The 12,568-nt window shown below is 43.2% G+C and overlaps 1 protein-coding gene across 6 annotated transcripts in view; it reads right to left on the minus strand.

Annotated features, from left to right (window-relative positions):
- Positions 1-12,568, minus strand: part of RCAN3 (RCAN family member 3) — a 37,181-nt gene that overhangs the window by 4,740 nt on the left and 19,873 nt on the right. For 5 of the 6 annotated variants that reach the window (XM_033227807.1, XM_033227804.1, XM_033227805.1 and 2 more), the window contains one exon: positions 343-516. In XM_033227807.1, coding sequence (XP_033083698.1) covers positions 343-516 — 174 coding nt within the window. Of the gene's footprint in view, positions 1-342; positions 517-5,464; positions 5,485-12,568 lie in introns of those variants that run through there. The other variant, XM_033227808.1, reaches the window with a different exon arrangement.

Below are 12,568 nucleotides of genomic sequence, written 5' to 3' on the forward strand. Positions count from 1 at the left end.
CTTATTTCATGTATGCCATTCCAGAGGCACAGGAGGTAAGTTAGTTCCCTAACACTAGGTGTCAGGGCATAACCCACGCAGAATCCCAGTTGAGCAAAGCTGACAGAAAAATCAACTCCTTCAACTGCTAGTCTCAGCAAAACAAAGTTAGGAGGTAAATGTGCTTAATAAATACATAAAATTATGTATCTATAAAATAAAAGGAAAATATTTTTGTATTATTTGCTGATTGAGATGGTTCATTCTATACACCTCTGCTATAATAATATAGAAAATGGTGAACTAAAACTATTTTTGGATGGAGAAAAACAAGTTTAGGGAACAGTGTTCTTTGCACTGTACCTGTGCAAAATACAGCTTTAGCTTCTGCCCATTGAAGTCTGTTTCGTGGAGTTCTATTCGCGCTCTTGCTGCCGCTTCAGGTTTGCTGAAATTTATTCTGACTCTTCTAAAACTTTTAAACAGCTGAAAAGTAACTTGGTCGTCATAGATGGTGAAGAGTGCTTCAAATCTTTCCTACAATTAAGGAGCACCAAGGCAAAGGGAATGGGACAGAAAAAAAAGAAAAATCTTTAACAGAAGGGGAAATTTAAATCATGAAACCTAAGTAATTAAGAACTCATTGTAAGTTAAACTTTTCTCCTAAAACAGTATACTTTTCTTGCACATATACAAGAACAGGTATCCTGTAATTTAGCAATTGTGCTTACTTTATGCATTTTTTTGAGATGGAGTCTCATTCTGTCATCCAGGCTGGAGTGCAGTGACGTGATCTCAGCTCACTGCAACCTCCACCTCTCGGGTTCAAGTGATTTTCCTGCCTCAGCCTCCAAAGTAGCTGGGATTATAGGGGCCGGCCACCATGCCTGGCTAATTTTTATATTTTTAGTAGAGATGGGTTTTCACCATGTTGGCCAGGCTGGTCTTAAACTCCTGACCTCAAGTGATCCATCCACCTCAGCCTCCCAAAGTGCTGAGATTATAGGCATGAGCCACCACGCTGGGTCGTGCACTTAAGTGTAATTAACTTTATTAAATATTGTCTACATTCAAAGGTTATAAAACAAATGCAAGATAGAAGAGAATGATACAAACACGCCCAATTCTAGAACGTTGCTATTGTTCTGATGTCCTCGGTGCAACAAGGTTAGTTTTCCCTGTCACATTCCTTTCCTCCTTCAAAGCTGTCATTTCTGGAATTTTATCATTCCCTTGTTTTTCTTTATAGTTTACAACATTTATTTGTATCTCTAAAAATGTTATCATGTTATATGTATTCTTCCACAACTTGCTTTTTTTGCCTAGATCTTGCTGCTGAGGTTCTCCCTTGCTGCTGTGTGTAACTGGTTTGTTTTTTTGTGTTTTTTTTTTTTTTTTTGGAGATAGAGTCTCACTCTGCTGCCTAGAATGAGGTGCAGTAGTGCAATCTTGGCTCACTGCAGCCTCGACCTCTAGGGTTCAGGTAATCCTCCTGCCTCAGCCTCTTGGGTAGCTGGGACTATAGGCACCTGCCACCACATCCAGCTAATTTTTTGTATTTTCAGAAGAGACGGGGTTTTGCCACATTGCCCAAGCTGATCTCAAACTCCTTGGGCTGAAGTCATTTACTCCCCTTGACCTCCCAAAGTGCTGGGATTATAGGTATGAGCCACTACACCCAGCAAGACATCCATCTCTAAGTACTGTTTCAGCTGTTCACCACGTTTGTTTAATTTTTTTTTTTTTTTTTTTTGAGACAGGGTCTTGCTATTGCCTGAGTTGGGCTCAAGTGATCCTCCTGCCTCAGCCTCCCAAGCAGCTGGGAGTACAGGCATGTGCTACCACACCCAACACCTGAACAGTTTTGATATGTTTTATTTTTATTTTTTAAAATAGAAGGCAGGACAAAAATAAAATAAAATAAAATTAGCCAGGTGTGGCCAGGCATAGTGGCTCACACCTGTAATCCCAGCACTTTGGGAGGCTGAGGTGGGCGGATCACTTGAGGTCAGGAGTTCAAGACCAGCATAGCCAACATGGTGAAACCCTGTCTCTACTAAAAATATAAAAATTAGCCAGGCATGGTGGTCAGCACCTGTAATCCCAGCTACCTGGGAGGCTGAGGTGGGAGAATCACTTGAACCCGGGAAGTGGAGGCTGTAGTGAGCCAAGATCGTGCCACCGCACTCCAGCCTGGGTGACAGAACAAGACTCTGTCTTTTTAAAAAAAAAAAAAAAGAGAGACAGAGTCTCTCTGTCGCCCAGGCCGGAGTGCAGTGGTGTGATCAGAGAGCTCACTGCAGCCTCGAACTCCTGGGCTCAAGCCACCCCCAGTACTTCAGCCTCCTTCAGCATGCACCACAACACCTGGCTTTTTTTTTTTTTTTTGAGACGGAGTCTCGCTCTGTCGCCAGGGCTGGAGTGCAGTGGCCGGATCTCAGCTCACTGCAAGCTCCGCCTCCCGGGTTCACGCCATTCTCCTGCCTCAGCCTCCCGAGTAGCTGGGACTACAGGTGCCCGCCACCTCGCCCGGCTAGTTTTTTTGTATTTTTTTAGTAGAGACGGGGTTTCACAGTGTTAGCCAGGATGGTCTCGATCTCCTGACCTCGTGATCCGCCCGTCTCGGCCTCCCAAAGTGCTGGGATTACAGGCTTGAGCCACCGCGCCCGGCCTTTTTTTTTTTTTTAATGAGATGAGATCTTGCTAAGGTTTCCAGGCTAGTCTCAAACTCCTGAGCTCAAACTATCTTCCTACCTTGGCCTCCCAAAGTGCTGGGATTACAGGCATGAGTCACCATGGCTAGCCACACCTGGCTAATTTTATTTTATTTTTGTACAGAGTCAATGTCTTGCCCAAGCTGGTCTGGAACTTCTGTGCTCAAGTAATCCTTATGCCTGAGCCTCCCAAAGTGCTGGGATTAAAGACGTTAGCAACTGCGCCAGTTGATTCTAAATACTCTCTAATTTTTCTTACAATCTCTCCTTGTCTCATGTTTAGATGTATGTTTCTTAAATTGCAAATAGATGGGAGTTTTTTATCTTTTTAATGTCTAACTCATTTTCACTCTGATTGGAGTAGGCTATCCATAGTGATAGTAATCCTTTGACAGTTTGAGACTTGCTTTTGGTTCAATGTCATTAAATTTCATAAATCTTCTACATGTGCTTGAAAAGAGTGTATTTGTGCAGCTGTTTGGTACAGTATTATAAAAATGTTCAGGCCGGGCGCGGTGGCTCAAGCCTGTAATCCCAGCACTTTGGGAGGCCGAGACGGGCGGATCACGAGGTCAGGAGATCGAGACCATCCTGGCTAACACGGTGAAACCCCGTCTCTACTAAAAATACAAAATCTAGCCGGGCGAGGTGGCGGGCGCCTGTAGTCCCAGCTACTCGGGAGGCTGAGGCAGGAGAATGGTGTGAACCCGGGAGGCGGAGCTTGCAGTGAGCTGAGATCCGGCCACTGCACTCCAGTCCCGGCGACAGAGCGAGACTCCGCTTCAAAAAAAAAAAAATGTTCAGTATATCCAGCTCATATTCTTTACAAGTTCTATATCTTGATTTTTTGGGGGTCTGTTTTAACTATTATCAGGAAAGATCTGTTAGATTTTCCCACTATCAGGTGGATGTGTTATTTTTCTGTATAATTTGGTTACTTTCGCGTCCTACATTTTAAGGCTAAGTTATCATGTGCATACAAGCTTATAATTGTTTTCTCTTCCTGGTGAATGAAACTTTTAATCATTAGGTAGTGACCTTCTTCATCTGCCAGATAAAGAAATGTGCTTTGTTTTAAAGTCTATTTTGTCTGGTATTGATATAGCTGGTGTAGCTTTCTTTTGATTATATATTGCATGGAAATCAATTTTTAGCCTTTACTGCTAACCTTTATGTATCCTTATGTTTTAGATATGTCTCATAAAAAGAATACATGTGTGTATAATGCATGTGTGTGCCTGTATGTAAATAAAAATGCAGTTTGACACTCACTGTCTTTCCACTGGAGTCCATTGTTGATTGCTGATATTTTGGGATGTCTACTATCTTATCTGTTTGTCTTAGATTTTCTGTGTTCATTTTTTAATTTGTTTGTTTTCTTTCCAACTATTTTTTCTCTTTCTCTATTTTCTTACCCTGAATGAAATTCCTATGAAAGATGCTAATGTATGTTTGGCAACGTCTTTAAAGATGCCTAACTCCCCATAGCCACGGCTTCTCTTTCACAAAGGCAAAACCATCAAACCTTTTTCTCAACATTCATACTGGGACTATGTAATTCCACAAAAATAGCATTTTGGGGTAAAAAGCACTGGAAGAATATCTGAGCACAAATCATTTTATATAATTTGCAATAAGTGTGTATCTCCTGAGTATTTTGAGATGGACTAAAGAGAGCAATATTTGAATCATTCATGAGGCTGAGAAAAAAAAATGGTTATTTTCCTATTTATTAACGAATTGGGATAATGAAAAGCCTAATTTCAATCACCAGAAGAAACGTGACATTAAATTTTCTTTACAGAAAACATTTTTTTTTTTTTTTTTTTTTGAGACGGAGTCTTGCTCTGCCACCCAGGCTGGAGTGCAATGGCCGGATCTCAGCTCACTGCAAGCTCCGCCTCACGGGTTTACGCCATTCTCCTGTCTCAGCCTCCGGAGTAGCTGGGACTACAGGCGCCCGCCACCTCGCCCGGCTAGTTTTTTGTATTTTTAGTAGAGACGGGGTTTCACCGTGTTAGCCAGGATGGTCTCGATCGCCTGACCTCGTGATCCGCCCATCTCGGCCTCCCAAAGTGCTGGGATTACAGGCTTGAGCCACCGCGCCCGGCCCAGAAAACATATTTAGGCAATGGTTTAATAAATGAAATGTAATAAAACGGATCTAAGAAACTTCTCAATACCTTTAGACGTATTCCTTAGGCTTGGCAATGGTAACACAATAAAAGGAACCTATAAATTAGCTTTGTTCTTGCTTGGCCTATGTAAAGATCTGCCAATGATCTGTTGATCTTGAAGTGCAAATTATACATTCCCTCATTTATTAGCTTCTCTCAATGTGAACATTTACCTGCCACTTTGCACTATTTCTCCAATTGGATAAAATATAAAATAATTTGTCCTCTGATATTTATTCTTTGTGTTCAAATATCCTTCATTCTTGAGGAAACATCATTTATCCTAAAGACTATGTATTTTTTGTTGATTCATTTAAAAAAATAAATTATGCTGGACCTTCTACTCAGCCTGGCTTTTCAGTGGACTGCAAGCTGCTTCCAGCAGGGGGCAGTTTTAAGATCAATCCTATTCTTATTTACTACAGTATTTCCATATATTAAAGTAATACAGAAAGCCACGCACGGTGGCTCACGCCTGTATTCCTAACACTTTGGGAGGCTGAAGCAGGCAGATCAACTTGAGGCAAGGAGTTTGAGACCAGCCTGGCCAATGTGGTGAAACCCTATCTCTACTAAAAATACAAAATTACACACCTGTGGTCCTAGTTACTCTGGAGGCTGAGACATAAGAATTGCTTTAGCCTGGGAGGCAGAGGTTGCAGTGAGCCAAAATTATGCCACTGTACTCCATCTTGAGTAAGAGAGCAAGACTGTCTCAAAAAAAAAAAAAAAAATCTAGATAAATAATAAAATATTATATAGCTTTATTAAGGATTTTAAAGTAGCATATCAGTTCTTAAAAGGGAAGGTGAATAGGTAAATATATTAAATACTGATAATTATTATTGCTCTTGGATACATTTCAAAGTTTCTTCAGCATCCATTTCAAAGGTGGCTAGCTTTGTCGCTTTTAAAGAGAATGAGAATTGAGATTTTGCAAAATCACAACCCATTTGGTTCTTGGTATTAGCTTATTTTAAATGGATTTTAAACAGTAAGAAAATATTAAAATTCCCATGTGATATAGTCAAGAAATATTAACACTGAACACAATGGAAATTAAGAACTAATTAAGAACAGCTTATAAAATATTAGTACTTTGTAATTCTATACATTAAACATTTTCCTTGCCCAAGGTAAAAGGACCATGTATTATCCCTAGTCCTCCAGAGCAATGAACTTTTCCTAGTACCAATGTATTGTATGACAGAAGCTATCTTGCAAACAGCTACTTGATAATCATATCCTTCTTCCTTTTTCCCTTCAAGATACTTCTTTTTTTTCAAATTCCAGAAATACACTGTAACTGAATGTAACATGCAGATGACAGCAATGGGTCATATGGCTCGCTCGCTCGCACTCTCTCTCTCTCTCTCTCTCTCCCCGCCTCCCCCGCCCCCAAAAAAATCCAATACCTGTGATAGGACTAAGAATTACAACAAAATGGCCAGGCACAGTAGCTCATTCTTGTAATCTCAGCACTTTGGGATGCCAGGAACTTGAGACCAGCCTGGGCAACACTGCAAGACCCCATCTCTACAAACAAATTAAATAATTAGCCAGGCGTGGTGGCACACACTTGTAGCCTTATCTACTCAGTTGGCTAAGGTGGGAAGATTGTTTGAACCCAGGAGTTCGAGGCTGCAGTGAGCCACAATCGCACCACTGTACTCCAGCCTGGGCAACAGAGTGAGACCCTGTCTCTCTCTCTCTCTAAAAAAGAGAATTACACAAAAATGAAGCCATGCAAGAACTGATTGGCAAGCTTTTTCTGAATTTTGTGTTCTTTCTCTCTCCTTCACATCCATTTTCCCTTGAAGTAGCATGAATATGGTTATGAAATATGTGAATTCTAGCTGTGAGGTGCTTTAGAAGCATGAACAATTAACTTGGAGGCAAAACCATCAGTTTCCTATTTGACAAAAAAGGTTACGAGCCCTCAGCTGGTAGCTTTGCCCTTCTGTGAGTCCACAGACATCCCTATGTAGATTCCTGATGCTGCCCGCTAGCCCGACATTAGCACGAAAGGGATTTAGAAGATTGCAGACAGCAGGGGAAGGACATAATCTATGAAAATGGACTGAAAACGACTTGTGATAAACATGAGGATCTGCAGCTGTTCATTCAAAAACCAAATGACTATTTTTCTCCTTAGAGTTGTTTCAGAAATAGCTCACTTTTATAAATGTCTGAATTCTCTAATGATGTAACATTAACATCATCCTGTTGGGTGATGGCTGCACATTTATTTGAGAAAAGATAATGGGGATTCCATTAAAATAAAAATCATCATTAACCACTTTACTTTTTCTGTAGTCACTGACTATCCCCCTCTGGCAGCGTAAGGTCTACAGGCACAACACAAATAGTGCAACCTAAAAACCAATGCCTGAGGCTTTTTCCTATGATGTACGTAGATTTTCCACAAAATATAGACCAGAAGCTGCCTTCACATGCTAAGATCACCTGTGCAATTAGTCAGCCATCAAAATGACAGCACATACCTTGTACCTAAAATAGCTAAGAACAACGTGTAACCAACAACCTTCTTGGGGACTTAAGAAAGAGTGCTTGACAGCTGGATAACAGGCATCAGTAAAGGAGAAAAGTGGAAAAGGCCATACAGGAAGGTCAGTTTCAAGGAGCAACAGATGAGGATGGCAGCCAAGTGTGTATTTCCTGACCTTTCTGGAACCACCATGGCTCCACTCTGTTGCCCTATCCCAACTCGGAGAAGGCAAGGTTTAGCTGTTTCACTGAAGAACAAACTGGGAACATGATTTTGCCACACCCCTTTGCTTTGGACTGAAAAAAAATGAGGAGCCCACCACTTCTAGTAAACATTAGAGAGTAGGAGGATGGGAGGCTGAGGCATGAGAATTGCTTGAACCTGGGAGGTGGAGGTTGCAGAGAGCCGTGATTGTGCCACCACACTCCAGCCTGGGTGACAGAGCGAGATCCTGTCTCAGAAAAAAAAAAAAAAAAAAAAAGAAAGAAAACAAAACAAACAGAGTAGGAGGAACGATTTTACTCTTGAGAAGGAATGGCTTGATTCATTCAGCAGTGAAATTATCTTTGGAATCCTAAGGCAAGAGATTTATATTCTATGTCTTTCTGTAAATCTGATCTAGAAAATTCCATTTCTCCAGTGTCCCGAGCCTGCAGGTCCACTAATATCAAAGGCAAGGCCTCCATTTCTGTCTGGGGGTAAGCAAAGTGCTTTTGGTTCTCCTCAATCACCACTGACTAAAACAGCCAGAGAGATGGACTTTACTGAACAGAAAAAAGAGCACATACAGCTAGGCATGGTGTATTTAAAAACTTTCCTTTGGGCCGGGCGCGGTGGCTCAAGCCTGTAATCCCAGCACTTTGGGAGGCCGAGACGGGCGGATCACGAGGTCAGGAGATCGAGACCATCCTGGCTAACACGGTGAAACCCCGTCTCTACTAAAAATACAAAAAACTAGCCGGGCGAGGTGGCGGGCGCCTGTAGTCCCAGCTACTCCGGAGGCTGAGACAGGAGAATGGCTTGTAAACCCGGGAGGCGGAGCTTGCAGTGAGCTGAGATCACTGCACTCCAGCCTGGGTGGCAGAGCAAGACTCCGTCTCAAAAAAAAAAAAAAACTTTCCTTTGATAATCTGAGTACTTGTAAAATTCTGGGACCTAAAGTCAAAAGTGCTAGAGGGGAGCAGAATATATGAAAAATGCAAAAACCTTTGTCAACCTTTGTTATTTATGTTGCCATCATCATTTTTCCAGATCAGAAAGAAACCTGTAACTGAATTAAAATTCAAGAAAATATGGAATGCTAGCTATTCAAGATGAGTTTTTATGTTTTAATGGCTACTGTATTTATAAACACATACTCTGACTTATTGGAACATAAATTCTTTCTTTTTTCTTGAGACAGGGTCTCGCTCTGTCACCCAGGCTGGAGTTCAGTGGTGCAATCTTGGCTCACTGAAACCTCTGCCTCCTGGGTTCATGTAACTCTCCTGCCTCAGCTTCCTGAGTAGCTGGGACTACAGGTGCCTGCCACCATGCCCGGCTAATTTTTGTATTTTTAGTAGAGACGAGGTTTCACCATGTTGGCCACACTGGTCTTCAACTTCTGACCTCAAGTGATCTGCCTGCCTCAGCCTCCCACAGTGCTGGAATTATAGGCATGAGCCACACTATGCCCAACCCTGGAACATCAATTCTTAAACAGCTATGATTTTTTTCCAAATCTATAATATTCCTTAAACCATGTACAAGTAAAGTGGTCAACATGATGATTAATCATTATTGATCAGAACAAATTATGGATTGGCATAAGGATGCGATCATGAAAATATTTTGATTGCTGTGTTAGTTACAAGGGTAGATACTGTCAACTCACCAAACTGCATACTTTGAAGATCTGTATATTTCACTAAGAATTTTACCAAAGTTAAAAACAATGTATAGGCCGGGCGCGGTGGCTCAAGCCTGTAATCCCAGCACTTTGGGAGGCCAAGACGGGCGGATCACGAGGTCAGGAGATCGAGACCATCCTGGCTAACACTGTGAAACCCCATCTCTACTAAAAAAACACAAAAAACTAGCCGGGCGAGGTGGTGGGCGCCTGTAGTCCCAGCTACTCCGGAGGCTGAGGCAGGAGAATGGCGTGAACCCGGGAGGCGGAGCTTGCAGTGAGCTGAGATCCGGCCACTGCACTCCAGACCGGGCGACTACAGCAGCGAGCTGTCGGGTCAGAGGTAGCACCTGGGTCTCACCATCGCTGAGCACAGGTGTTGGATGCCAGAGCCCTGCTTCATGAGTGTCTGCCATGGACCCGGCTGTGGGCCCAGAAAGGCTGGTTTTGGCTGGCACTATTTTCCATCTTTAATTAGGGCAACATATCCTTAGTTATTAATAGTAATTCTGGTTATAGAAACTTCTCTGGCTGGGTGTGGTGGCTTATGCCTGTAATCCCAACACTTTGGGAGGCTGATGCAGGAGGATTACTTGAGGCCAGGAGTCTGAGACCAGCTTGAGCAACATAATGAGACCTCATCTCTACAAAAAAAAAAAAAAAAAATAGCCATTCATGGTGGTGTGCACCTGCAGTCCCAGCTACTCAGGAGGCTGAGGTGGGACGGCTGCTTGAGCCCAGGAGGTCAAAGCTGCAGTAAGCCAAGACTGTTCACTGCACTCCAGCCTGGGTGACAGAGTGAGACCCCATCCTAAAACGCAAAAACAAAAAAATAAAAATAAAAATTTCTCTCTTCCATAGTTAAGTTGGAAAAGATCTATGACTGTGCTTGAACTGAAGATGTATCACAATGTAGAAATCATTTTCAAGCAGTTTGGCGGCCAGTTGCCAGCCTCAAAACACCTCGAAAATGCACTTTGCCACCCGAAGAACAGGTCCACAACCACAGCTACCCCCCAATTACAGCAACATTAACAGTTAAGCTGATTAGGCAGCTGTCAGGGCTTCTACAGAAACAGTTTACACACACACACACACACACACACACACACACACACACACTCTTTCAAGATGTGAAGGTACCGCACTCAAGTGATGACACTCAAACCCTGTAGCCCATCAATAAAGAAAAGTACTTTTTATTTGGCTTTTCTATTGGAGAAGTGCGATCTTCAAAACCACAAATGGGAGAACTTCTAACAGCTTGTGACAGCAGTATCGGCCTTTTTCCCCTTAAGCCTAGAGGTTGTTTGGTTATTTACTGAATAAAGCAAAGAAGACAGAGGAGCAGATTATAAGGTCCCCTGAAGGAAACAGCAGATGGACCAAATCTAGAGAGAGTGCACACAAATTGTGAAACACAGATTTCTGTCCTTTGCAACCCCACTTACCTATTTTGCTATTGAAGGGCATCTCAAAGAGGCAGTCAAATTATAAGCAGGCAATTACCTAATCCAAAGCCCAAAAACAGCCCACAAAACACTTCAGGTTTGCAAACCTATCCAGGGAGCTGGACTCAAACATACAGTTTTGATCTAAGACATCACAGTTAAGAAAAACCACGGTGAGTTCTTCCCCCAACAAACCATGCAAATTTGCCCAGGAACAAGGGAAAGTGTTGCAGCTGCCCAGGCTGCTGTTCAAGCACTCTGGGCTCCGTTTTCAAGGTTGGTGTGGTAGCAGATCCATGCCAGCTGCTCGAGAAAACGGATGACTGCTCTCTAGAATGTCCACTGGAATCTTCCCTCCCTCTTTCTTGTCCTCCCTGTCCATGAAGTAGGAAAGATATGGGAAGCCCAAGTTCAGCTTGAATTCCACATCTGGCCTTGGGTTCCATGACAGCCAGGAGCAGAACGACATGGGCCAGGTGCAGATGCTCCGACGGCCCCATCAGAGACAGTGCCCATATGGTGATCTCTTTGTGACTTTTGTGAGCGAGCATTGGCTTTGATGAACAAGCATCAAACCCCGCTCTGCCTCTGAGAAGCGGAACATGAGTGGATGTTATCCATTCGGGAGGACCAGAGGCCCCTGTTCATAGGCCTGGTGGTGTGTGCCTGTGGTCCCAGCTACTCAGGAAGCTGAGGTAGGAGGATCACTTGAGCCCAGGAGGCAGAGGCTGCAGTGAGCCGAGATTGCTCTACTGCACTCCAGCCTGGGCAACAGAGCCAGACCCTGTCTCAAAATAATAATAATAATAATAATAAAAATAATGAATAAAGCATCCTTTCTATTCCTGAACATTCAGTCCAGAAGCTGTTGATGGAGCCATGTAAGGTAGCTGTGCACAAAGCTGGGCAGTGGGGGAGCTGCAGCAGCCCGCAGCACGGTGTGGGGTCCAGGTGGGGCAGGGCAGGTGGTCACTTGGAGAGTGGCCTGGCATGGGGTATTGGAGCCCAGCAAAGATGAGGATGGTATGCCCAACAAGAGGCTGCCTAACACAGGGTAAGGGGGCAAGTATTCCTGCATTGGAGCAGTCGGACTGGAGGGGGAAGCCCAGGCAGGGTGGGAAGGTGAGGGGGCGCTGTGTGGGAACTCAGCAGCGGGTAGTGGAGCCCTGTAGGGTGAGGGGGTGTCTATATAAGGGGTAGCCCAGTACACACAGGAAAAAGGCAGTGACAGTCACAGGGGAAGGGAGAAAATTCTTTAATATTGGACTGGAGCTGGACGTGTTAAATGTAAATACATGTATATGCACGTATGCAGATAATGTGTATATGTGTACATGTATGTAGACACATGTGTGTATCTGCATATTTCCTAGCCCTGTCCACTGAAGGGCCTGGAAACAGGGACACTCCAAGAGCAGTGGACACAGCCAACTGCCATATCCTGGTTTCTATACACTCTTCTCCACTGAAAGCAATCCAAGGGCTCCTTGGAAAAATGGCTGACTCCTAGTTCAACACTGTATGTTGGAGCCCAAGCGCCAGGGCTGAGGCAGCAAAAGTACCAAATAATTCTGGAATATCTTGTGCTAGAAAGTAAGGAAGTACTCAAAGAATGATGGGTGCATGTCAAAAAGACACAGAAGCCATCTTGAAGGGACAACTACTGGCCAACTCTGGACAAACTGCAGCATCAAAATAATCACAGTAACAGATTATAACCAATGAATAAAATAGGAAACCATGGACCTTACTGTATGAATAAACTGAATACACTGAAGGTTTGATGGGGAAACAGTTTCAAAGTACCTCCCACAAAATATTAATTAATGACAAGGAGAAAAAGAGCAACT

This window comes from Trachypithecus francoisi, unplaced genomic scaffold, assembly GCF_009764315.1.
Source record: "Trachypithecus francoisi isolate TF-2019V2 unplaced genomic scaffold, Tfra_2.0 Lachesis_group12, whole genome shotgun sequence".
NCBI classification, from domain to species: domain Eukaryota; kingdom Metazoa; phylum Chordata; class Mammalia; order Primates; family Cercopithecidae; genus Trachypithecus; species Trachypithecus francoisi.